Below are 24,609 nucleotides of genomic sequence, written 5' to 3'. Positions count from 1 at the left end.
GGTAACCCCAAGGATGTTGACAGTGGAGTATTTAGTGATATTAAAACTATTGAAAAAGACATGATGGCTCAGTGGCTGCCTCTCAGCGCCAGGGACCCAGGTTCGTACCCAGCCTCAGGCGACAGTGTGTGGAGTTTGCACATTCTCCCCGTGTCTGCATAGGTTTCCCCTGGATGCTCCGGTTTCCTCCCCCAATCCAAAGATGTGCAGGTTAGGTGAATTGGCCAGGCTAAATTGCTCATAGTGTTCAGGAATGTGTAGGTCAGGTGCACTAGTTAAGGGTAAATGTAGGCTTCAGGTGCACTAGTTAAGGGTAAATGTAGGCTTCAGGTGCACTAGTTAAGGGTAAATGTAGGCTAATAGGGTCAGGGAGTGGGTCAGTGTGGACTTGGGCCAAATGGCCTGTTTCCACACTGTAGGGATTCTATGAATGTCAAGGGGAGGTGGTTAAGATTGGAGTTTCTCTTATTGGTGATGGTAATTGCCTGGCATTCATGGTGCGAATGTTACTTGCCACATGCCAGCCCAAGCCTGGATATTGTCCAGATCGCGTTGCATTTGAGCATGGACTGCTTCGGTATCTATCCAGTCACGAATGGTGCTGAACACTATGAAACCATTGGTGAATATTCCCACTTCAGACCTTATGACAGAGGGAAGGTCATTGATGAAACAGCTGAAGATTGTTGGGTCTAGGACACTACCCTGAAGGACTCCTGCAGAGATGCCCTGCAACTGAGATCACTGACCCTCCACAACCATCTTCCTTTGTGCCAGGTATGACTCTAACCAGAATGTTTGCCTCCTGATTCCCATTGATTCCAGTTTTGTCAGTGCTCCTTGATACCATACTTGGTCAAATGCAGCTTTGATGTCAGGGACTGTCACTCTCCCCTCCCCTCCTCTCTGGAATGCAACTCCTTTGTCCAGGTTTGAACCAAGGCTGTAATGACATCAAGAGCTGAGTGAGCCTAGCGAAACCCAAACTGAGGGTCACTGAGCAGGTGTTGCTTGATAGCACTGTTGATGACCCCTTCCCCATCACTTTACTGATGGAGAGTAGACTGATTGGGTGGTAATTGGCTGGGGTGGATTTGTCCTGCTGTTTGTATACAGGACATACCTAGGCAATTTTCCACATTATAACTACAACACTTCAGGTAGATGCCAGAGTCATAGAGATGTACAGCATGGAAACAGACCCTTCGGTCCAACCCGTCCATGCCGACCAGACATCCCAACCCAATCTAGTCCCACCTGCCAGCACCCGGCCCACATCCCTCCAAATCCTTCCTATTCATATACACATCCAAATGCCTCTTCAATGTTGCAGTTGTATCAGCCTCCACCACATCCTCTGGCAGCTCATTCCATACACGTACCACCCTCTGCATGAAAACGTTGCCCCATAGGTCTCTTTTATATCTTTTCCCTCTCACCCTAAACCTATGCCCTCTAGTTCTGGACTCCTCGAACCCAGGGAAAAGATTTTGCCTATTTATCCTATCCATGCCCCTCATAATTGTGTAAACCTCTGTAAGGTCACTCCTCAGCCTCCGATGCTCCGGGGAAAACAGCCCCAGCCTGTTCAGCCTCTCCCTGTAGCTCAGATCCTCCAACCCTGGCAACATCCTTGTAAATCTTTTCTGAACCCTTTCAAGTTTCACAACATCTTTCCAAGAGGAAGGAGACTAGAATTGCACTCAATATTACAACAGTGGCCTAGCCAATGTCCTGTACAGCTGCAACATGACCTCCCAACTCCTGTACTCAATACTCTGACCAATAAAGGAAAGCATAGCAAATGCCTTCTTCACTATCCTATCTACCTGCGACTCCACTTTCAAGGAGCTATGAACCTGTACTCCAAGGTCTCTTTGTTCAGCAACACTGCCTAGGAGCTTACCATTAAGTGTATAAGTCCTGCTAAGATTTGCTTTCCCAAAATGCAGCACCTCGCATTTATCTGAATTAAACTCCATCTGCCACTTCTCTGCCCATTGGCCCATCTGGTCCAGATCCTGTTGTAATCTGAGGTAACCCTCTTTGCTGTCCACTACACCTCCAATTTTGGTGTTGTACTGCAAGAGCTTGGCGAGGGGAGCTGCAAGTTCAGGAGCACACGTCTTCAGTACAAATGTCAGAATGTTATCAGGGCCTATTGCCTTTGCAGCATCCAGTGCCTCCGGCCATTTCTTGACATCATGTGGAATGAATCGAATTGGCTGGAGATTGGTATCTGTGATGCTGAGGATCACTGGAGGAGCCAGACATGGATCACCCACTCGGCACCTCTGACTGAAGATTACTACAAATGCATCAGCCTTATCTTTTGCACTAATGTATTGCAGTCCTCCATCATTGAGGATGTGGATATTTATGGAGCCGCCTCCCCATCCAGTGAGTTGTCTAATTGTCCACCACTGTTCATGACTGGAAGTGGAAAGATTGCAGAGCTTAGAGTTGTCTATCATTTGCTGTTTATGCCATTTGGCACACATGTAGTCCTGTTTTATAGCTTCACCAGGGTGACACCTCATTTTTAGGTATGCCTGATGCTGCTCCTGGCATGCCCACCTATACTTCCATTGAACCAGGGTTGATCCCCTGGCTTTATGGTAACAGTTGAGTGGGGATATGCCAGGCCATGAGGTTGCAGATTGTGTTGGGAGTACAATTCTGCTGCTGTTGATGGCCCACAGTGCCTCATGGATGCCCAGTCTTGAGTTGCTAGATCGGTCCAAAGTCTGTCCCATTTAGCACGGTCATAGTGCCACACAACACGATGGAGGTTATTCTCAATGTGAAGGCAGGACTTCATCTCCACAGGGACAGTGAGGTGGTCACTTTTACCTATACTGTCATGGACACTTGCTATAGTCCGTCTTCTGCCACCTTCCCTTCTTAAACATTAGCCATTTTCTAGTCCTCTAGGACCATTCCTGATTCCAGTGATTTCTGAAAGATCACCACCAATGTCACTGTTTGCCAGTGTTTCTGGAGACAAGGAAGGTGCAGATAATATTTTTAAAAATGATTTGTTCATGTGGGTGTCACTGGTTAGGTTGGCATTTAAAACTTATCCCAGATGTCCTTACAAGCTGATGATGTTGATCCTCTTTTTGAGCGGCTTCAGTCCATATGATGGAGGTATACCCACAATGCTGTAACACCCATAAATCTGTTATAGAGGGAGTTTCACACAGCAATACTGGCAGAACATTACATTCTAAGTGCTGGCAATTGAAGATCTTACAATTAAAGAAAATACAAAAGCAATCACGTTTTAGAACAAACAAGTTTCTCTTTAATGCCATCATCACATTTTGTTCAAAAAAATAAAGTACAGTTTGCAAGATCAGGAACAGTGAAGGGACTATTCCCCACCCTTTGCTTAAATTAGATACAACATGACTTAATTTTACATACAGCTACTGGAGTGGAAAATGTTACGAGGTATTTTGGATGAATTGACCTGGATCACCAATAGGTCCCTGTGTCACAATTAAAAGGCACCTCACAGAAGTACCCTGGCAATCGGGTACGTAATATATTCTGTACCACCTAAGAGGCAGTGCTGTGTGGACATGCGCAACTTTAATCCAAGACACAATCAGAGGCACACTGCCTGAAAACTCTCACTCACTGAGGCAGTGCTACTACACAAGGCCAGTCCAATACTTAGACCATCATCCTGGTATTTAACCCCCTCAGTCCAGAGATCAAATGAACAGAAGCCATGTTACCTTCACCCCCCTCTAAAGATCCAATTCCAATGCTGCATAGTTAATCCTAACTTTATTTGGATAGGTGGCTATGACCAATATCTTTTCGACCACTCCAACATGCGACTTAAAGCAGGATTTAGTCTTATAGAGTGACTTCTTTTCCTAGCAGAGTGTCGTGTTTGCAGCCGGACTGCTCTACCTATTTACCTGGTGGCTATCAAGTTTTCTCCAGGACGGCTCAGACTTACTCCCCCACCCTACCCCTTACCAACATGGTCTGAAATATTACGCAGACCTTTTCACCGTGCAGATCAAGTGAAGACAATGAAGCAATGGGAGATATCCACCTCAACTATTCTCTTAAACCAGTCCATTATTTACAGCTCAGCTTCAGAGGGTAGGGGTTGTCTGAAACAAATTTATGTAATTAACTTGGATAGGTCACTTGCACAGGTATGTTAGTGGTATTGTGCTCAGGATCCAGCAGTTCAGGGAAAATGGATGTCAAATTCAGAGCTATAAAGTGTTTGGTATCAATGCAATATCTGTGACCATGCTTTATACCTGGTTCTGTTAGAAAGATATTTTGATAGGTTACGAAGCGATAGCTGGGCTCCAAAGGGTTAAAAATACAGGGAATTACAAATCCATTTCTTGGTCAATATTAACCATATAACTTTCCCTTATGATACACACTACAAAAACATTTCCTGCAACTCCACGTGACAATCCATCACCAGGTTGGTTGGCAAAGCACACCACAATCAAATCAGTTAGTGTTAGCTGGCATTAGGATGAGTTGTTTGGCTTTGCCTGTCACTCAGTTAATGTATCTCCTCAGAAAGCAGCAGCAGAGATAGCGAACTCACTGATATGGCTAGTCACTTGACTAGAATCAGCTCTGTTCTGGAGTAAGGAAACCATGGCCAGCAACCTTGGCAGTAGTTGCATCACTCGACAGGTTAGGCAGTGTTAGGAAAACTATTGCATTGCAACACAACTCTTGGCGTATGTCAAAAACTTCTGTGTGAAGTATAATTAAAATCAGAATCAGTCTCTTTCAGAATTATACAAGTTCTGACAAACGACATGCCATTAACATCTCCTAGCAATCTTGCTCAATATTTGACAACTTTGCCGTGTAACCTCGCCAACTGTACACTGTGTGATAAGTCTCTTAGTAAGTGCGTTCTAACATCAAACAGGTTGAATAAAAATTAAACTGCTTTTTTTTTTGCAAATGACATCTATAGACTGGCCAGAAAAATCATTTTGGCATGGTACCCAAGGAGGGTTCGTGTACGCATGATTGCCAAGCACAGAAACACAATGTCCCTTTAAGTCACCTTTTATAAGTTTAGGATAGTCTGTAATACCCCATTTACAAACTCTCTAAGGCACACAACAGCGCAGTGTCAATGCAAAGACAATCTGCTAAAGGGTTGCTGAAATGTACAGTGCTTTTGTTTCAAAACAAAAAAGAATACGGAAAGGCAACGAATGAGGGTTTGCACAAAGCTGGGACTGTTAAATCATTCAACCCCAGTGGATAGATATGCACATGATCAAACACCACTTTCTTAGAATACTGTAAATCACTTCTGAAAAGTAAAACTTCCTTAAAATGACTTCTGACATTGTCAACGGTATTTCATAATTAGAAAATGACACTGAGAACTTTTATCTCATTTCATGATTCACAATAATCTAAGTGTACATTTTAAGGCGCTAATCCCTCCTACAATATCATTTAGTTAGGAAATGATCAGACAAGAGTTCCTGCAGGTTTCAAAATTCTTTAAGGTGCAACTCTTGACTCTTAAGTTTTTAAAACAAACTACATACAATGTTAGCAGGAAGAAGCATCCTGAACAGAATGCCAGTTAGTACTGGGGACGATTTCACTTACAGGTCTATGCATCTGAAGAAGTCTTTGATTCTCTGCCTCAAGAAGAGACACTAGTTATTTCACTATAACAAACTCAAATTCCCTGTTCATCGAGAATGCTGGTGAAAGGCTTATTGCTTATTTTGATGTTTTGTACTGTCTACAGTGATAGCATTTTAACTTTAGATGTTGCAGGCTGGGACAATTATAGAAGCATATAAAAATTGATTTTGCCGTATTTGTGCATTCTCTGAAAAATACAGCTTAAAAGATTATTTTTGAATATCTTTAGAAATAAGAAAAAAAATCTGTCAACTCTATGTTGCATCATTTAGTAAACCAAAGGTGGTTGTGGGGAGGGCAATGCAAAGAGGGAGTTAAGAGTGTTGCTGGAGATTAATCACCAGTGAAGTGTGACTTCATTATTTACTATACCAGCCTACCACAGTTAGAGTGCTTTACAAAATATAAAATTACCAGTATTATCATTACAACAGGTCATCAAGTGTTGATCCCAGTTACGGGACTTTGTAAACAATTATCCAAAATACTGTATGTATAGCTTTTAAAAGAAGTTTTCTTTTAAACCATGACCCCTCAAACTATCAAAAAGAAGTGGGTGATATTTTAGCACAAGATAGAACATGGAGTATCAACTATGAAACATAATTGAGCATGGAAAAAATTGCCAGGTAAGATATTGTTAAAAATCAGACTGAGAAACAAGGATCTCGAATGTTCAGCACCCTGCAGAGCAGTTTCTAATGATTGTGATTACCTTTTTTTTGTAAATAAAAAATAGTCAGTATTGTCTACAGTCTCAAGCCACTGTGCAGGATCATAATTTGGTGTGGCGGCCTGGGCTCGCTGCTGAAGCGGAAGCTGAAGTTGAAGCTGCTGCACCTTCTCCCTCCCCGAGCTCATCCTGCAGCTCTTGGCTTACACTGGTCTGGAGTGCTGCAGGTGTCAGCCATTCTTTCGGCAAGCAACTCTGGAGAAATGGAATGCAGGAACTGAAGTGTGCCAGCCGGTTAACCCAGCGAGGGATCTCTTTGCCACAGAGAATCTGTTACAAATGAAAAAGCACAAACAACATGCCATTTTTAAATTGTTCCCAACTTTGATTTTCTTTGAAGGAGTAAAGTTTGGTATAATGGACAAAGCAAATTGCTGCTTTGCAAACAGCTAACAAATCGAAATCTTTGAAGGTTAGGTTGAGAAAGGATCTTCTACCCTCAAAATCTGATCCTCTAGCTAGCTTTCTGAATAAGGCATGTAATCCTGTGCAACCTGAACAGAATGATATGAAAAGGAAAGGTAAGCTGGATGGATTGGGTTTGGATTTGTTTATCCATTGGCATGGAGCTTGTGCAATGAAAAAGAGATGCAAAGTTTTGTAGCATTCTGTAGATACCAGGGGCTGTAAGCAGTTCATTATGAAGTGAATTACATCCAAGTATGATTCTGTCTTCAACGTACACCTCCTATAGAAATTAACAGAATAATCAACGTACACCTCCTGTAGAAATTAACAGAATAATCAAGAGTAGGAATTGAGCATGACTTCTTCTCCAGACACCATGTTTGTTTTGATTCTTGATGAGATCAACTAACCAGCATAGATTGATGATGAAACATGAAGTACTCTAAATTTGCGTGGATTAATTCACAGCAGGCAGCTTACTTGTTAACAGTGTCATCCTGCTGCTACACGAACATTTAATTAAACCCAGCTCAGGCCAACTAAACATCGACTATACTCAAAGTGTCTTATTATCTTTGTGCAGGCATGGTGTGCCTATCTATTTATAACACAGGCTACCAGGACATGTGCTGAAAATTATGGATGAGTCATACAATCAGGGACTTGTGTTGACCTTGGCTGAATGCCAAACCTCTTGGCTCTGTATCAGAAACTTTTGGGCTAAAAAAAAATCACTCCAGAGTGCCCCATTTTACTCACTAAATCTAAGGTTATGTTCTAGAGCACCAGTGAAGGTCATAATAGGAAAAAATAGTATGAAGTTATAATTAAAGGCAGTATATCTGAATGCAGAAATAATTTATAACAAGATATCTGGTCAGCATGGACAGGTTGGACCGAAGGGTCTGTTTCCATGCTGTACATCTCTATGACGAAGATAGCTGAATTAATAACACAATACAGATAAATGGATTTGACCAAAAACTATTAAATATGTCTGCAGCATGTACAAGGTTGGGAAATAAATATTCCAGAATATGGGACTTCGATAAAGTAAGCAAAATGTGAAGGAGGTAAGATGCCCATCAATAAAGGGTACCCCAAAAATAAAAATAATCATAAGAGGTGGGGAGTTAGAATGGATTTTAGTCTGAAAAATAAAGATGCAGGATTAACATGGATAAACAACAAAAAGACAAAAATCACTTGATAGTAGTTTATAGGTCCACTTAGAATGGTTACAGGACAGTTAAAAATCAAGTACATTAGATCAGAAATCACATGACACGAGATTATAGTCCAATAAGTTTATGTGCAATTGCAAGCTTTTGGAGCTCGCCTCCCTTCCTCCTTTAACTGATTAAAGGATTTGACAAGGGCAGCTAGTTTTAAAGTTGTTAACATTTTGGTTATAAATACTGTGTCTTATACCTCTCTTATATACTACACCTGAGGAAGGAGCTGAGGTCCAAAAGCTTGCAATTTCAAATACAATGGTTAGACGATAAAGTTGTGTCATTTTATTTCTGACCTTGTCCACCCTAGTCCAACACTGGCATCTCCACATCAGGTATATTAGAGTATCCATCATTAGAATCCATCATTAAGGATGAGGTTTCTAAATTCTTGGAAGAGCAGAGTCTGATTAGAACAAGTCAACATGGATTTAGTAAGGGGAGGTCATGCCTGACAAACCTGTTGGTATTCTTTGAAGAGGTGACAAAGGCCTTTGATAAGGTGCCACACGGGAGGCTGCTGAGCAAGGTGAGGGCCCATGGTGTTCGAGGTGAGCTACTGGGATGGATTGAGGATTGGCTGTCTGACAGAAGGCAGAGAGTTGGGATAAAAAGTTCTTTTTCAGAATGGCAGCCGGTGACGAGCGGTGTCCCGCAGGGTTCAGTGTTGGGGCCACAGCTGTTCGCATTATATATTAATGATCTGGATGAAGGGACTGGGGGCATTCTAGCGAAGTTTGCCGATGAAACGAAGATAGGTGGACAGGCAGGTCGTACTGAGGAAATGGGGAGGCTGCAGAAGGATCTAGACAGTTTGGGAGAGTGGTCCAGGAAATGGCTGATGGAATTCAACGTGAACAAATGCGAGGTCTTGCACTTTGGCAAAAAGAATAAAAGCACAGACTACTTTCTAAACGGTGAGAAAATTCGTAAAGCCAAAGTACAAAGGGATCTGGGAGTGCTAGTCGAGGATTCTCTAAAGGTCAACATGCAGGTTGAGTCTGTGATTAAGAAAGCGAATGCGATGTTGTCACTTATCTCAAGAGGGTTGGAATATAAAAACACCATTGTGCTACTGAGACTTTATAAAGCTCTGGTTAGGCCCCATTTGGAGTACTGTGTCCAGTTCTGGTCCCCACACCTCAGGAAGGACATACTGGCACTGGAACGTGTCCAGCGGAGATTCACACGGATGATCCCTGGAATGGTAGGCCTAACATATGAGGAACGGCTGAGGATCTTGGGATTGTATTCATTGGAGTTTAGAAGATTAGGGGGAGATTTAATAGAGACGTACAAGATAATACATGGCTTGGAAAGGGTGGATGCTAGGAAATTGTTTCCGTTAGGTGAGGAGACTAGGACCCATGGACACAGCCTTAGAATTAGAGGGGGTAAATTCAGAACAGAAATGTGGAGACATTTCTTCAGCCAGAGAGTGGTGGGCCTGTGGAATTCATTGCGGCAGAGTGCAGTGGAGGCCGGGACGCTAAATGTCTTCAAGGCAGAGATCGATAGATTCTTGTTGCCTCGGGGAATTAAGGGCTACGGGGAGAATGTGGGTAAGTGGAGTTGAAGTGCCCATCAGCCATGATTGAATGGCGGAGTGGACTCGATGGGCCGAATGGCCTTGCTTCCACTCCTATGTCTTATGGTAACGAGGGTGATACCACAATTGTAGGATCTTCTGATAGAATAGGTCAAATAAATCAGCAAAGGTAGTTGAGGTGAGTTCATGGAATTAGTTTAAGATGGTTTTCAAGAATAATAGATGTTTAGAAACTAGTGACGGTACAGGCTGTTTGGAATTAGTATTGTGCAATAAGACATGGCTTACTAGCAATTTTATAGATATTTTGGGAAAAAGCAATCATTGTGCAATGGAGTTCCATTTTATGCTGGAGTCATGCAGCTAAGACATGAAGTAGGGTCTTAAATTTATATAAAGTCCACTGTAAAACCATAGGGGCTAGCTGGCTGAAGCAGTGTGGTATGCCAGTATGTAAGAGATGATATGCAATTAAAGAAACAACACATTCCCCATGAAGTTATACCTCTCCAATGGTAAACTTAGAGTTATGGATAACAAGAGAAGTTTAGGATTGTTTAAAATTTTTTTAAAAACTTACAAATGTTGCCAAAGAGAGTAGCAAGTCTGCAGATTTAAAACATTAGCAAACGACAATGAAGAAGTTGACAGAGGGAGAAAATACAAGGTCAGAGTAAAACCAGCAAGAAATATAAAACAAACCTTTACAAGCTTTTGATTAATGGAAATAAATTTTGGTCCCTTGGAAGTAGGAACAGAGAGAAATAATAGGGAATAAGGAAATGGTAGAAATGTGCAGCAATTCTGTGCACCATTATGACAGCAGATGACACAAGGAATATGCTGCATACTGTAGGGATCAAATAGCGTCGTAAGAGTGAGGAATGGAAAAGTCTTTCATTTTTTAAAAAAGTGACTAAATTTTGACAAATGCCTTTTGGCCTGATGGGCGGCATTCTAGGGTTTTAGAAGAGGTAGCAGCAGTGAGTGGATAACAAAGAAAAAAAAGCATAGGATCAGGCCCTTCGGCCCTCCAAGCCTGCGCCGATCCAGATCCTCTATCTAAATCTGCCATCTACTTTCGAAGGGTCTGTATCCCTTTGTTCCCTGCCCATTCATGTATCATTCTAGATACATCTTAAATGACGCCATTGTTCCCACCCCTATCACCTCTGCTGGCAATGCATTCCAGGCACCCACCACCCTCTGCGTAAGAATTTTCCACTTTCCTCCTCTCACTTTGAGTCCTCCACACTGGGAAAGTTATTTGCTATCCATCCTGTCTACATCTCGCATGATTTTGTAGACCTCAATCAGGTCCCCCCTCAACTGCCTTCTTTCCAATGAAAATAATCCTAATCTACTCAACTTCTCTTCGTAGCTAGCACCCTCCATACCAGGCAACCTCCTCTGCACCCACTTCAAAGCATCCACATCCTTTTGGTAATGTGGTGACCAGAACTGTACGCAGTATTCCAAATGTGGCCGAACCAAAGTCCTATACAACTGTAACATGACCTGCCAACTCTTGTATTCAATACCCCATCTGATGAAGGAAAACATGTTGTATGCCTTCTTTGACACCTCTACCGACCTGCGTGCCACCTTTGGGGAACAATGGACCTGAACATCCAGATCTCTGTCAATTTTCCCCAGGTCTTTTCCATTTACTGTTTATATTGGTTTGGATATTTTAGAACTGCCTAGATTCTAGAATTGGAAAGTTACAAATGTAACACTGCTGTTTAAGAAATGAGAGAAAGAGAAAACATGGAACAACAGATAGATCAGTTATCAGTCATAGGGAATTGCCAGAAACTGTTAAGGATGTGCAAACAGGACACTTAGAAAAATCTTTGCTGGGACATCTTAGTCTCTACCTTACTGACTTACATTCATAACCCATTTAAGGTAGTTAAAGTTGCAGATCAACCTTTGTGGGGGTCACACTGGGCAAAAAAGGGTCTAGAATCAGAGGAATTCAGGAAACTTTAAGAAAACATTTCAAAGGAGATAGTTGTGCTGATTAAAGGTATAAGATGATTAATAATAATAATGTAAGGTACCACAAATATTGGACAAAAATGGTAAGATACATAGTTAACTCCCATATGGTTACTTTTAAAAGTGGTTCAAAAACATCATAGCAAACAAAGATCCTGGGTGACATATTGCTAAGTCACATGGTTCATACCTTCAGATGCATGATCTATAAAATGAACTGAAGAGGTTCACCAAAGATTCTTGGACAACACCTATCAAGCTCATGATCACTATCACTTCCATCTAAAAGGTCAAGGACAGCAGATATAGGAGGACATCACCACCGGATGTTCCATTCCTAGCTACACACCATCTTGATTTGGAAATATATCGCCATTCCTTCAATGTCACTGAACCCCACCTCTCATGAATGATTTTTCAAACATATTGACAGCTGGTCTCAGCTGGTCTGTTGAAGTAGACCTAGAATACTGCGTACAGTCTGTTTATTGCATCATGCAGGTTCCTAGAGATGGTGCTGAGCAAAGCCTTGAAGTTGATTCTTAGTGTTTGAGGGATGAGCCAAAGTCTCTGTGGTATTTGAATAATGCTTCTTCATTAGTTTCAACAGAATAAATTAAACACAGAACACTACTCCCAGATATTGTGATATGACGACAGTTAGGCAGATATGCTTGCATTTATCTCCTTTTCCTTCCTAAGTGTCAGCCTGTTGCAGTAAAACAATTAAATAGTCACAGGTCCAAACCTACATACCTATCTTATTCCTGTAATATAAAAATGTGTTACTCATAAAGCTTGATTACTGGCAGCTGCAAAGTCCAATTTGCACTTCAGATCCAACATCACATCTTGGAGTTCAGAAAATGTGTGCATTCAAACAGTGATCCCAGGTTGGCATTCCTACAAGAGGGGGTGGGGATGATGGCTTCAAGCCAAGAACTAGCACATGCTTTGTAATTATACTGCTTGCTGCTGCTTGCACCAGTACATACCCAAAAGCATGTGTCAGGGAAAACAAAGAATCAGCAAGCTAGCCTTTAGGTGGTTTGCCAGTGAAAAATGACAACAGTAATTATTTTTAACATCTTAAGCTTGACTGTCTTATTTTATTCAATACCAAATCTTTTCTGGGTGGAAACAAAAGGCACAGTCTGACTGGTATGTATCAGAACTATTTTCTGAAGGTGCTTTGTACTGGATACATTACACGAATGATTAAAAGACAATAATTCTGCTAAAGCCAATTTTCAATCACTTGCCAAGAGTTAAAAGAGTGTAAAATGATTCTGCCAGGAGAAGTATGGTCTGACCTGTTCTGACTGTATATCAATGACCAAGTTCAAAAATCCCCTTGTAAGCAGTTGTAGCCACAAGCTGCATTAAATGAGATAGCAACACATTCCACATCATTAGATATTATTTTAAAACTTACATGAAACTGAAGACAAAGAACAGATTTCTTTTAATGTCCCCAACACAACAGTTCCAACGCAAGATTTCTCAGTTCATAAACGAGATTACCAAAAATGCCCCAAAGTTATTAGATTGCATCTATTAGATTTGAAATGTCAGAAATCATAGAGTGCACAGAGGAAAATACATACAAACTACATTTTTACAGCACTAGCCAGGTCTTCAAAATGTCCCAAGTGGCTCATAGCTTGTGATTATTTTAGAAGAGCAATCACTGAAGAAAAATTGAACTCATAATCCAACGGCCAACAAGGCTTTTCATGCTGGTTCAGGAGGAAGAAGCACTCAGCTTGATCAGAGATAGGGAAGACTGAAGTCACAAAGTTAATGAATTCCTTACACAATGAGGAATCTCTAGCTTAAGGCAGCATATGTACATGAGTTACTCTGTAAGGGAAGAAAGTAGTGGATCCTATTGAAGTGACTACTGCCTGGCGAATTCTTACATCCACGATGTAGTGAATAGGAGCAGGAGTAGGCCGTTCGATCCTTCAAGCTAGTTCCACCATTCATTATGATCATGGCTGATCATCCAACTCAATAGCCTGTTCCTGCTTCTCCCCCATCCTCCACCTTGATGCCTTTAGCCACAACTGCTATAAACGACTCCTTGAAATCATACAATGTTACTGGCCTTAACTGCTTTGTGGTAACGAATGCCGCAGGCTCACCACACTCTTGGTGAAGAAATTCTCCTCCTCTCTTCACCCCAGATCTTTACACTGTGCCCCCAATTCTATATTCCCCCACCATCCTGAACAACCTTCCTGCATTAACCATATGTAGCTGTTAGAAATTTGTAGGTTTCCATTAGATTATCACCCAACCCCCACATCCCAGCAATTCTTCTGAACTCTGGCAAATACAGTCCTAACCGATTTGTGCTTTAGACTGTCTGTCTGTGTGGAGTTTGCACATTCTCCTGTGTCTGCGTGGGTTTCCTCCCACAGTCCAGAAATGTTCAGGTTAAGTGGATTGGCTATGCTAAATTGTCCATAATGTCCAGGGATGTGCAGGATGGGTGGATTGGCCAAGGGAAATGCAGGGTTACAGGGATAGGATAGGTGGGTAGCTCAGGTTGGGATGCTGTCTGGAGGGGTAGTCTGACTTGATGGGCTAAATGGCCTGCTTCCCCACAGTAGAGTTTCTATGATTCTGTGATGTGCTTTATATTCCCCTTTAAGTGCTTTGATTTTCAGAAAAGATGTGATTGTGCTTAATTAATTCAATGTGTCACATACCCAATCCATCATCTCTTGTTGGATTATTTTGTGGAAATTTGTGCACAAGTGGGGTAAAATTAATTACTGGATAAGTTCTTGCTGTTATAATTCCTTTCCATGGCAAAGCTGTAAAACTGGTCACTGTTCAGACCCTGAGTTTACATTTCCAAGTAGTTATGGAAATTTGGGGTAAATATTGCTGCTATTTTCTTGCCAGTCTAGCCTTTCGGTATTCTGATCATTGGTGAGTTGGGACATTTTAATATATTTAGTTTTTTTTTCTTTTTCACTACTTTTACTTTTTATCTCCATCAATGGATTTTTCATCCCCTTTTGAAGTTCCGAGCTCCCACTTTTGCCAGCTGTCTAACAATAGAATTAACTACTGTGTACCATTCCTTCACTTTCAGTTACAAGATGCTTCTTCAAATAAATATACCACCTATCCTCTGATTCTGTTCACTCCGTTTTTCTAGAATTTCTTGTGAATTCCCCTCGCAACTACTATATTTAGAGTCCGTCTTGATCTTTTAAATCTATTTTTACTTTCAATACTTTTCATTGCTTATTTTCTGTACTGTGCTTCCACGTAACTAGTGCCATTTTTAATGTAATCTTGGCTGTAATCATTGATGGAACCCCAGCATTTTTTTTTAATATCCCCATCACTTTTAGCTGGAAGATAGTTAATATCTTATCCATTATCTACTTCAGTATCTCCCAATCCTAGCCAACTGTACTCTTCATTTTTTTATGAACAATTAGTAGGCTCAGTCCCCTTTCATTCCATTGAAACTAACTGACACTGGCTGATATCCCAAGCATCTTGTTTCAAGTCCATCATTAATAAAAATTTATTAGTACTGCAGACTTCATCTCTGATTTCTTTCTGATATTTCTGACCATGCTGTGTGTCACTCATTTGCAAAATGCAAAGTGACAATAATTATAGAAATCTAACTGGTTCTGAGCCCTCAGCTTACCATTTAAATGTGACTTTTTCAAATATGTAATTTGGATCAGTATTCCATTGTGTTGTAAATCTGATTATCAGTGATTACAATATGCATATTGTAGCTTTACTAGCTGTTATTAGTACCTTTTATAGATAATCATCATTTTCATGTAAAGGGATGCTGTCCTACTGTTTGGCATCCACAGGAAATACAGACAAGTCACTTCTTGTCAAGGATTCAGAAAAGATTTACAAGGATGTTGCCAGGGTTGGAGGATTTGAGCTGTAAGGAGAGGCTGAACAGGCTGGGGCTGTTTTCCGTGCAGCGTCGGAGGCTGAGGGGTGACCTTATAGAGGTTTACAGAAATATGAAGGACATGGATAGGGTAAATAGGCAAAGTCTTTTCCCTAAGGTCAGGGAGTCCAGAACTAGAGGGCATAGGTTTAGGGTGAGAGGGGCAAGATATAAAAAGACCTAAGGGGCAACGTTTTCACACAGAGGGTGGTACGTGTATGGAATGAGCTGCCAGACGAAGAAGTGGAGGAGGCTGGTACAATTGCAACATTTAAAAGGCATCTGGATGGGTACGGAGGGATATGGGCTTGGTGCCGGCAGGTGGGGCTAGATTGGATTGGGATATCTGGTCAGCATGGACGGGGTTGGACCAAAGGGTCTGTTTCCATGCTGTACATCTCTATGACCAGGATATTTTCAACACTTATGGGTTCTCTAATGCTCATCTTAACAAGCAGGTGGAAGCTCATTTTAGGATCTTACCTGAAAGCCAATGTAGCATTCCACCAACACTTGCACCAAACAAAAAAGGGTAAGTTACCAGTAAGTTACTTCCAATACTGTAATAATTGAAAAGCAAAGCCAAAATTTGGCAAAGACATAATTATATAATTATACATTTGTAAAAATTACTCTTGTTCTGTGATGGTAATTGGCGACCAACAAGGATGATCAACTGAACTTGACTATATATTATGTGACAAATGTGACTACTTTTATTCAGGATAGTTTAAATGATTTCTGGCCACCATATACATGGCATTAAATTCAAATACATGGTGTACTTTTCCAACTGTAAAATATACATTATGGTTTGGAAGGCAAAATGGGCAGTTGAGTACACAGATGCATTTGGGAGAAAGCCAAATAAGTAAGTGAGGGAGGAAGCAATACAAGGATAATGTTGCTGGGTTGGGTGAAACAAGGCAGAAGGTGGCTCATGTTGAGCACGAACACTGCCTTAGATCTTTGAGCTTCCCATGCTGTAAATTCTATACAACTGCTGAAACCATATCCTAATCATAGTCTGTACATCTATGCTGCTGAAACTACTGACTACTTCCAGAGTTTTCTTTTTTTATTTCAGATTCAGTTGCTTACTTCACACATTATCACTTTTTTCTGGGATGTTTCCCTAGAGCTTCGAGACTACAGTATATAACATTTGAATTGTAGCTACTGTCTTAAGCCAAAAAGGACAGGGATAATTGGAGAGCCTTGCCACTTAAAGATAGAGTATGCCATGAGTAAAAGATCAATTTTTTGTGTAAGGTTCACATATAACAGCTGTTCGCAGTTTTAACATTTAATGGAGTTAACCTTTTAAACAACCAAAGATTAAAACGGTGATGTTGATTGTTCATTTTCCTTTCTAATGGTCAACACAATCTATATTAGTTTATTGAAAAACCAAATCCAATGGGAGTTCACTTTTGTGTCCTTTCAAAGTTGAGGAGACTACAAAGTGTCTCAACATCTGGGATCATAACAATCACCTTGAATGATAATGGCAGAAGATGCATGTGAATGCTATTGTTTCCAAGGCACATGCTATCCCAACTTGAACAAATAATCACCGTTCCTCCATTAACACCAGGTTAATATATTTTGGAACTCCCTGTCCAACTGTATTTTGGATGCTCTTTAACTACGCAGATTGCAGCCATTCAAAAATGCACCATTTTCTCCAGTTCAGCTACAAATGGTGAACAAATACCGGGCTTGACAGCTCTAACCCCACCTGGGAATCTTTATTTAAATATACCCTGTGAGGAAGTATGCAAGTCACATCAGTTTCATTTACCTATTTTTTTAAAATGTTAGATCTTTACAGTTCAGTGCAACATAAGCAGATTGTTTACAGTGTCTTTAAGGTGATTCAGTGTGTGGGGAAATTAGCCAGAATGAAATGCTTTAAAGTAAACACTTTTAGCCAGCCACACTGCATACTTAGAAATTAAATTTTTTAAAACATGCTTATGATGTACCTTCATGGTTAATTGTTTTAATTTGCTATTTTGGCAAACAGAATTTTTAGAACATGGCATTAAACTGAGAACTGAAAGAAAATTGTTTATATAACAAAGTATTTTTCAAAGATTTTGTGGGTGTCTTGATTAAAACTGGCATCTAGATCAGTGATCATTTAGAAGTCTTACAATGACTTCAAAGAAGATCTTGAAACAACACAACAAAGGAATGGTCATCTGATAATCAAAAGCATGATTTCACTCTCAAGGCAAAGGAGCTCATCCTTGTCTTGTTACAAGAACTACATCGAGAAAAAAAAATCAAAGAGGCAGAAACTGTCAAGAAGCTACATTGCCTTTGAATGAAAATGTATATTCCTGTCTTTCTTACCACTATACAAAATAGCATGTTGGAATATCGACAAAGGATTGTGACTGAACAGGAGCAATATTATTGACATTATTACATCTTTTCTAACCTTCCCTCCCTCCCTTTTGGCTCATGCCAGAACTCCTTTCATGAGACAATTTTAAACTTGAACAAGTAAAGGCATAATCTGCCTTGGAAAATTAGAGAGGTCAGTTCAGTGGAATGCCTCGTGACAATGAAATTAAGAAAAATATTTATTGAGAAATTGAGTTTTTATAACCCAACGTGTGGGCTTTCCAATCAATAATCTTCACCCTGACTTGTCTTTCAGCCTTGTTGATGTTCTATATTATTAGCCCAAACAACCTACCCTGATTTTGAGGGAATACAAAGTACCAACTTTCTCCTTTACTTCAAAAACAGCAAGACAATAAAAGCAGTTAAAGTCACATTCAGGACAGTCAAATATCTCATTTTCCCTCCAGCTCTTTCTTAAAAAAAAAACACAATTAATTAAAATGTATATATTTACCATCAGTATAAACTTGAACTGACATCCATATACTTACTTTGTAGTCAGTGTTAATACTAAACTATTTCCAAAACATTTCTCTTCTCAACAGTATATTGCTGCCTTTAAAGTACTAGATTATCTTTCATCTCACAGTTTAACTGCTTCCTAAATCTTCTATATGTCTGCACAGGATTTTAATAAAGATCACCAAACTATAAGCAAACCTAAAATATGGCAATAAGCATGACAGTAGAAATAAATTCTGGTTGGGGCCTTCCTCGTCTGCACAACTTTTTCCAACAAAGCTGACAAATCTTAATATTAACCATTCATCAAGAATGGATAAGTCCCCTACAAATTACATGTACATTACCTTTGTATGTAACAATGCTACCAAAGACATAAACAGTTGCCAAAAAGGTCAAAAAGACACTAGGCAGGCACAGCTAAATATATTACTTAGATTTTGTGGATTTACCAAATCAAGCCAGTTTACAACTGCAGGACCCACCAAGCATCAACTTACTGCAGTTCTGCCAACTTCTTTTAATTAAGAAACATTGAAGCAAGCATTTTCCGCATTCCAGTCTGTAAGCTATATTTCTGGTTTGATCACATCACATAGTGTTCTCTCTGCCAAGCATGTGATTTCCTTGTTGGCAGCGGCCAATGCTACTCTTCAACCAAATTGCCAGGTGATGGACAAACACGACCATGGAAAACTCATTCGCTGTTTGTCTTCACTCTAAACAAGACATCAGCAGGATAAGAGATTAGAAACTTGCTGCATATGAAATTTATTCCTTTGGCACACTGTACATTGAAATGCAAATGCATTGGCTTACAATACCACTTCAGTCATTTTGTTTTAAAAGAAGTCCTTTGCTTCTGAAAGCACCACAAAACAGATTGCCCATTTTGCAAATATAACTGACCATACTCCATGATGTGACTTCCCAATAATTAATAAAAAGCTATGAATTGAGAAGAGTGTCAATACAAGCCACCTTTCTGATTTATTTGCCACAAACAAAACCAACTTTCATCTACCCTTTTGCAGAATGTATTGAAGTTTTATATGTTACCGAAAAAGTAATAAAAGTCTCTACACTTTGCATGTACATTAACCAATACAATATTGAAACCATTTATGCCGAATTAATGCAGTGAATAATCCAGAAAGGTCCCAGGCTTGTGTGCTATCACTGAGTTAGCTGACCGAACAGCTAGTCTTCATTCAACAGCACTAACATTAAAAAAATTCCCATGCACAGAGTAGCAAATTAAACAAAGTTTAATATCGAGCCAAATAAAGCGACACCAGAATATAAAGAGAGCATTCCAGCTGTGTCTTAAAAAACAGGTAGAAAAGCAGACAATTTCAGGGAGAAAATTCCAGAGTTTAGGGCTTAGCATCTGAAAGCACAGTTACCAATAGTAGAGTGACTAAAATTGAGACAGTCACAGAAAATGCAGAAGAAACTTAGCAAGTCTGACAGCACTGAATGTCAAGGGGAGATGGCTGGATTTGCTCAGAGATATTCATTGCCTGCTGCTCGAGAGTTATGATAACTCAGAGTCCTGAAGAATCATCATGTTGGACTCTAAATGTTAACTGTCTTTCTCTCCCTACAAATGCTGTCACAGACTTCCTAAGTTTCTCCTGCATTTTCTGTGTCTGTCTCAGTTTTAGTCACTCTACTATTGGTAGCCGTACTTTCAGATGCTAAGCCCTAAACTCTGGGATTTTCGACCTTTTCTTTTTGAAGACACTGCTGGCAAGCTCTATGTTCTGACATCCCTTCATTTGGCTTGATATTAAACTTTGATTGCCACCCGTTCAACATTCACATCCTCCACTGCTGATGTGCAGGGGCAGCAGCGCGCATAACAGACAAGCAGCATTTCAGCAGCTCACTAAGGCACCCTTGACAGTTATAAATCAAACCACCCAGAAGGACACGGAAAAAAGGCACATGGAAACATATCACCTGCAAGTTCTCCAAGCCATACAACATCCCAACCTGGAACCATGTAAACATTTCTTTATGGGCACTCGGTCAAAGTCCTGGAGAATACTCTCCCTCAGAGCATTGTGGGTATATCTACACAATGACTGTAGCAATTAAAGTAGGTTACTTGTGAGCATCATTGGGCTACAGATGCTAGTCTTGTCAGTTGACTCTCTCAGCCCTTGAAAGAATAAAGTATAGAATAGGTTTACTGCTTCAATATTGTCATATTACGAATGACAATTGACCAGGCTTTTCTGCTCCTAATCCCCATTGAGTATCCACTGTCGTATTTATGGATTCAGGGGGTGGGGAGGAAACCTCGCCAAATCATCTACAATCTTACCAATGTTAAAGAACTGACTTCATTATTTTTGAATAGAAATAATATATGAGGGGAAAACAAACACACAAAAACAACATACTACATCCATATGTCAGAAAAGGACTCATTAACCATCAAGTTTATACAAAATCTTTATTAAAAAATACTTTTTAAAAATAAATTCTCTTAGCGAGTTTTGAGAAGATTTGTAGCTCAGGTTGAGGTTTTGGATGCAAGTTTTCTTGCTGAGCTGAAAGGCTCATTTCCAGACGTTGCTGAAAATTCCTGCTTTCTATTTATATGTTTGGGGTTCTTTGGCTTGGTGATGTCATTTCCGGTGGTGAAGTCACTTCCGGTTCCTTTTCTCAGGGGGTGGTAGATGGAGTCTAACTCGATGTGTTTGTTGATAGAGTTCTGGTTGGAATGCCATACTTCTAGGAATTCTCGTGCATGTCTTTGTTTGGCTTGTCCTAGTATGGACGTGTGGTCCCAGTCGAAGCGGTGTCCTTCCTCATCCATATGTGAGAATACTAGTGAGAGAGGGTCATGTCTTTTTGTGGCTAGTTGGTGTTCATTTATCCTGGTGGCTTGTTTTCTGCCTATTTGTCCAACATAATGTTTGTTACAGTCCTTGCGCAGTATTTTGTAAATGATGTTAGTTCTGCTCATTGTCTGTATAGTGTCTTTCAAGTTCATTAGCTGCTGTTTTAGTGTGTTGGTGGTTTTGTGGGCTACCATGATGCCAACAGGTCTGGTTCAAAACAAAGACATGCACGAGAATTCCTAGAAGCATGGCATTCCAACCGGAACTCTATCAACAAACACATCGAGTTAGACCCCATCTACCACCTCCTGAGAAAAGGAACAGGAAGTGACTTCACCACAGGAAATGACATCACCAACCCAAAGAAACCCACACATATAAATAGAAAGCAGGAATTTTCAGCAGTGCTTCGCCTGAGGTCCACTGAAGACGTTACCTGGTAAGGTAACGAAATGTCTGGAAATGAACCGTTCAGCTCAGCGAGCAAACCTACATCCAAAATAAATTCTCTATAGGTTATGCCTCAACTAGAGTCAACTTCTATCATGTACGTGAATTATTAGTCCATTGGAAATTATCCTGAGGAGTGTAAGTTGAAAAGCTTTCACAACATGTCTTTTTTTCCAGCAATTCTCTAACCTTCGATATTTTTTGCTAAAACCGAGACTAGTCATGAATGATCCTCAACATTTTTAGACCTATCATTGACATAAAGCTTTATATTATCTTTGCAAACAAATATACCTCCATTTTTTTTCAAGGCTGATCAACTTCGCCAAACAAAAAATTCAGAGGTCTGATTGATATTGCTTATGTCTTTATGCTAAATGTTTAAAAAAGGAGATACACAAAGAAAACATAGGGGAAAGGCTATTACAATTGCCATCTGAATTATGCAAGTGTGGGTGGATGAAGGTGTTGGAGAGAAAGAGACATGGGCAAAAAAAAGGGCTAAGTAAATGAATTTGAAGTTATTTTGCTGTCCATAATGTGAATTTGAAATGCAACAGTTAATGAAAACAATTCTGGTATGAAATTAACTTTGTGGGCTGATTCTGTAAGTTGCAATATACTTGCCTCAGATATAGCTGAAGAAAAATGGTTGCAATTTTTGTGCATTAAATGATAGGCATTCCCTTTGTATTCTTTCCCAAGCTCCTCCACAATGCGCTCCACATCATCTTCTGTAAAATCAGTGCTACCCATCACAATTGCTTCCCTGTGGAGTACAAATAAGTTAAGTGAACTCATACAAGAATGTGAATCCTGTGCAATAGGTTTTATTTAGTTTCTAAATCATGATTTGACTGAATGAGAGATTCCAACTAGTTTAAAATTCTCCAAATGATTCCCCAGTTATAAGAAACATCCAGCTCTTCAAACCAGGCTAGCTTTCTCAGTTTTAAAAGTGGCCATGTTGTAAGTAAACTATTCATAAGTAAAAATGATCTTACAAACAACTAATTCTAGCTCAGCGAATACACAATTTCAACAAACACAATAAAATGTTGTTTTTATTCATTGAAATAATTCAAAATGTTAAATACAAGTCTATCAATCCCACCATATAAATTACACTATCAACTGTTATGAGATTAATTTGCAGCCATTCAGATGGAAGTAATTTTCATTATCTTTATGTTGTTGAATATTGAACCCAAATGGAAAAAAAAACATTAGAAAACAAAAAAAAGTTCAACTAAACACAATCTTAGATCTTTTGATTTCTTCTGCACGTTGTTATTGGTGTAATTATCTCAGGCTTGTGCTAATTTGAGAATCATTCCGGAGTGTTTTGGTGCAAACCACAGAATTTCAGCATAATTAACCAGAGTTCATGAAGATAAAGTCTTTGCATTTTCTCCAGAGCTGGGCATTACCTTATAGGACTGAATCATTGACCTGACAAAAATATCTAGCTCCAATGTCCTGAAGCTCCTTACATAATACAATCATGGGATCAGCACAATCACAAAGACTGTGGAGTTCCGCTTTCTCAGAGAGTAGCAATAAATACAAATTTGCCAGTGTTGCATGTACCGTAACAATACATTCTACCATGTACAGTCATTTCCCCTATCTTGTTAAGCTTCTTTAACTTCAATGTGAAAATGCTTATTTAGGATGATCTACACCTTCAAATCCTATCACAACCCACCTTAACCAAATATTCCAGCACTCTCAATTTAGGTTGTAACTTTGCTTGCTGAGCTGGAAGATTTGTTTTCAGACAGTTTGTCACCATGATAAGTAACATCATCAATGAGAGTCTCCAGTGAAGCGCTGGTGTACTGTCCAGCTTTCTATTTATGTGCCTTGGTCTATTGTGGTGGGTGATATCACTTCCAGTTATTTTTCTGAGAGGTTGGTAAATGGGGTCCAAATCGACATGTTTGTTTGTGTCTTTGGTTAGCCTGTTTCAGGATGGATGTATTGTCTGAGTCTAACTGGTGTTCCTCGATGTCTGTGTGTAAGGATACACAATGACAGTTGGTAGTGTCTTTTGATGGCTAGTTGGTGCTCATGTACCCTGGTGGCTAGTATCCTGCCAATCTGTCCAATGTAATGTTTGTTGCAGTCTTGCAGGGTATTTTGTAGCAGACATTTGTTCTGCTGGTTGTTGGTTCAGGGTTCTTTACATTCATCAAGAGCTGTTTTAGTGTGTTGATGTGTTTGTAGACTACCGTGATGCCAAGGGGCCGAAGAAGTCTGGTCATCATCTCCAAGACTTCTTTGTATGGTTGTGTGACTAGACTCACTGGGCATGTTGTATCACCTTGTTTAGGTTTGTTGTGTAAGAGTTGTGCATGTTGGGTACCTGTTGTTCTTGAACATGTTGGATAGGTGTTTTTCTTTGGCATCACATAGTTCCTGGGTGCTGTAGTGTGTTGTGGCTCGTTTAAATAATGCCCTGATGCAGTTCAGTTTGTGGGTGTTGGGTTGATTGCTCCTGTAGTTGAGTATCTGGTCTGTACGTGTCGCTTTCCTGTAGACGCTGGTCTACAGCTCTGCATTGGCTTTTTGTTCTACTGTGACATCCAGGAAGGGGAGTCTGTTGTTGTTCTCTTTTTCTTTGGTGAACTTTATACCAGTACCTGATAAGCACAGTCCGCTGATTCTTAGACAACAAACTTAAACAAGGACCTGACTCCATAGCTGGAAAACTGTATTACTGCATAAACAGAAGCAGCTCCATAAATAGGTGAAATTAACAAAACAGACCTCCAGAGAATGAAACCTGAAGAATCCAACACACCCCATTTCTACAGATTACCTAAGGTAGATAAACCAGGGTGCCCACACGCCCCCAGAACCAT

The 24,609-nt window shown here is 40.1% G+C and overlaps 1 protein-coding gene across 1 annotated transcript in view; it reads right to left on the bottom strand.

The window, feature by feature from the left end:
• Positions 1-3,284: 3,284 nt before the first annotated feature.
• Positions 3,285-24,609, bottom strand: part of desi2 (desumoylating isopeptidase 2) — a 52,532-nt gene continuing 31,207 nt past the window's right edge. The window contains exons 4-5 of the mRNA XM_072580397.1: positions 22,370-22,511; positions 3,285-6,682 (exon numbers count right to left, since the gene is read on the bottom strand). Of these exons, the coding sequence (XP_072436498.1) occupies positions 6,455-6,682; positions 22,370-22,511 (370 nt within the window). The 3' untranslated portion in view covers positions 3,285-6,454. The remainder of the gene's footprint in view (positions 6,683-22,369; positions 22,512-24,609) is intronic.

The sequence above is a fragment of the Chiloscyllium punctatum genome, chromosome 11 (assembly GCF_047496795.1).
Source record: "Chiloscyllium punctatum isolate Juve2018m chromosome 11, sChiPun1.3, whole genome shotgun sequence".
Lineage (NCBI taxonomy): Eukaryota > Metazoa > Chordata > Chondrichthyes > Orectolobiformes > Hemiscylliidae > Chiloscyllium > Chiloscyllium punctatum.
Note: the sequence above shows the minus strand (reverse complement) of the source record. Positions and strands in the feature narration are given on the sequence as shown.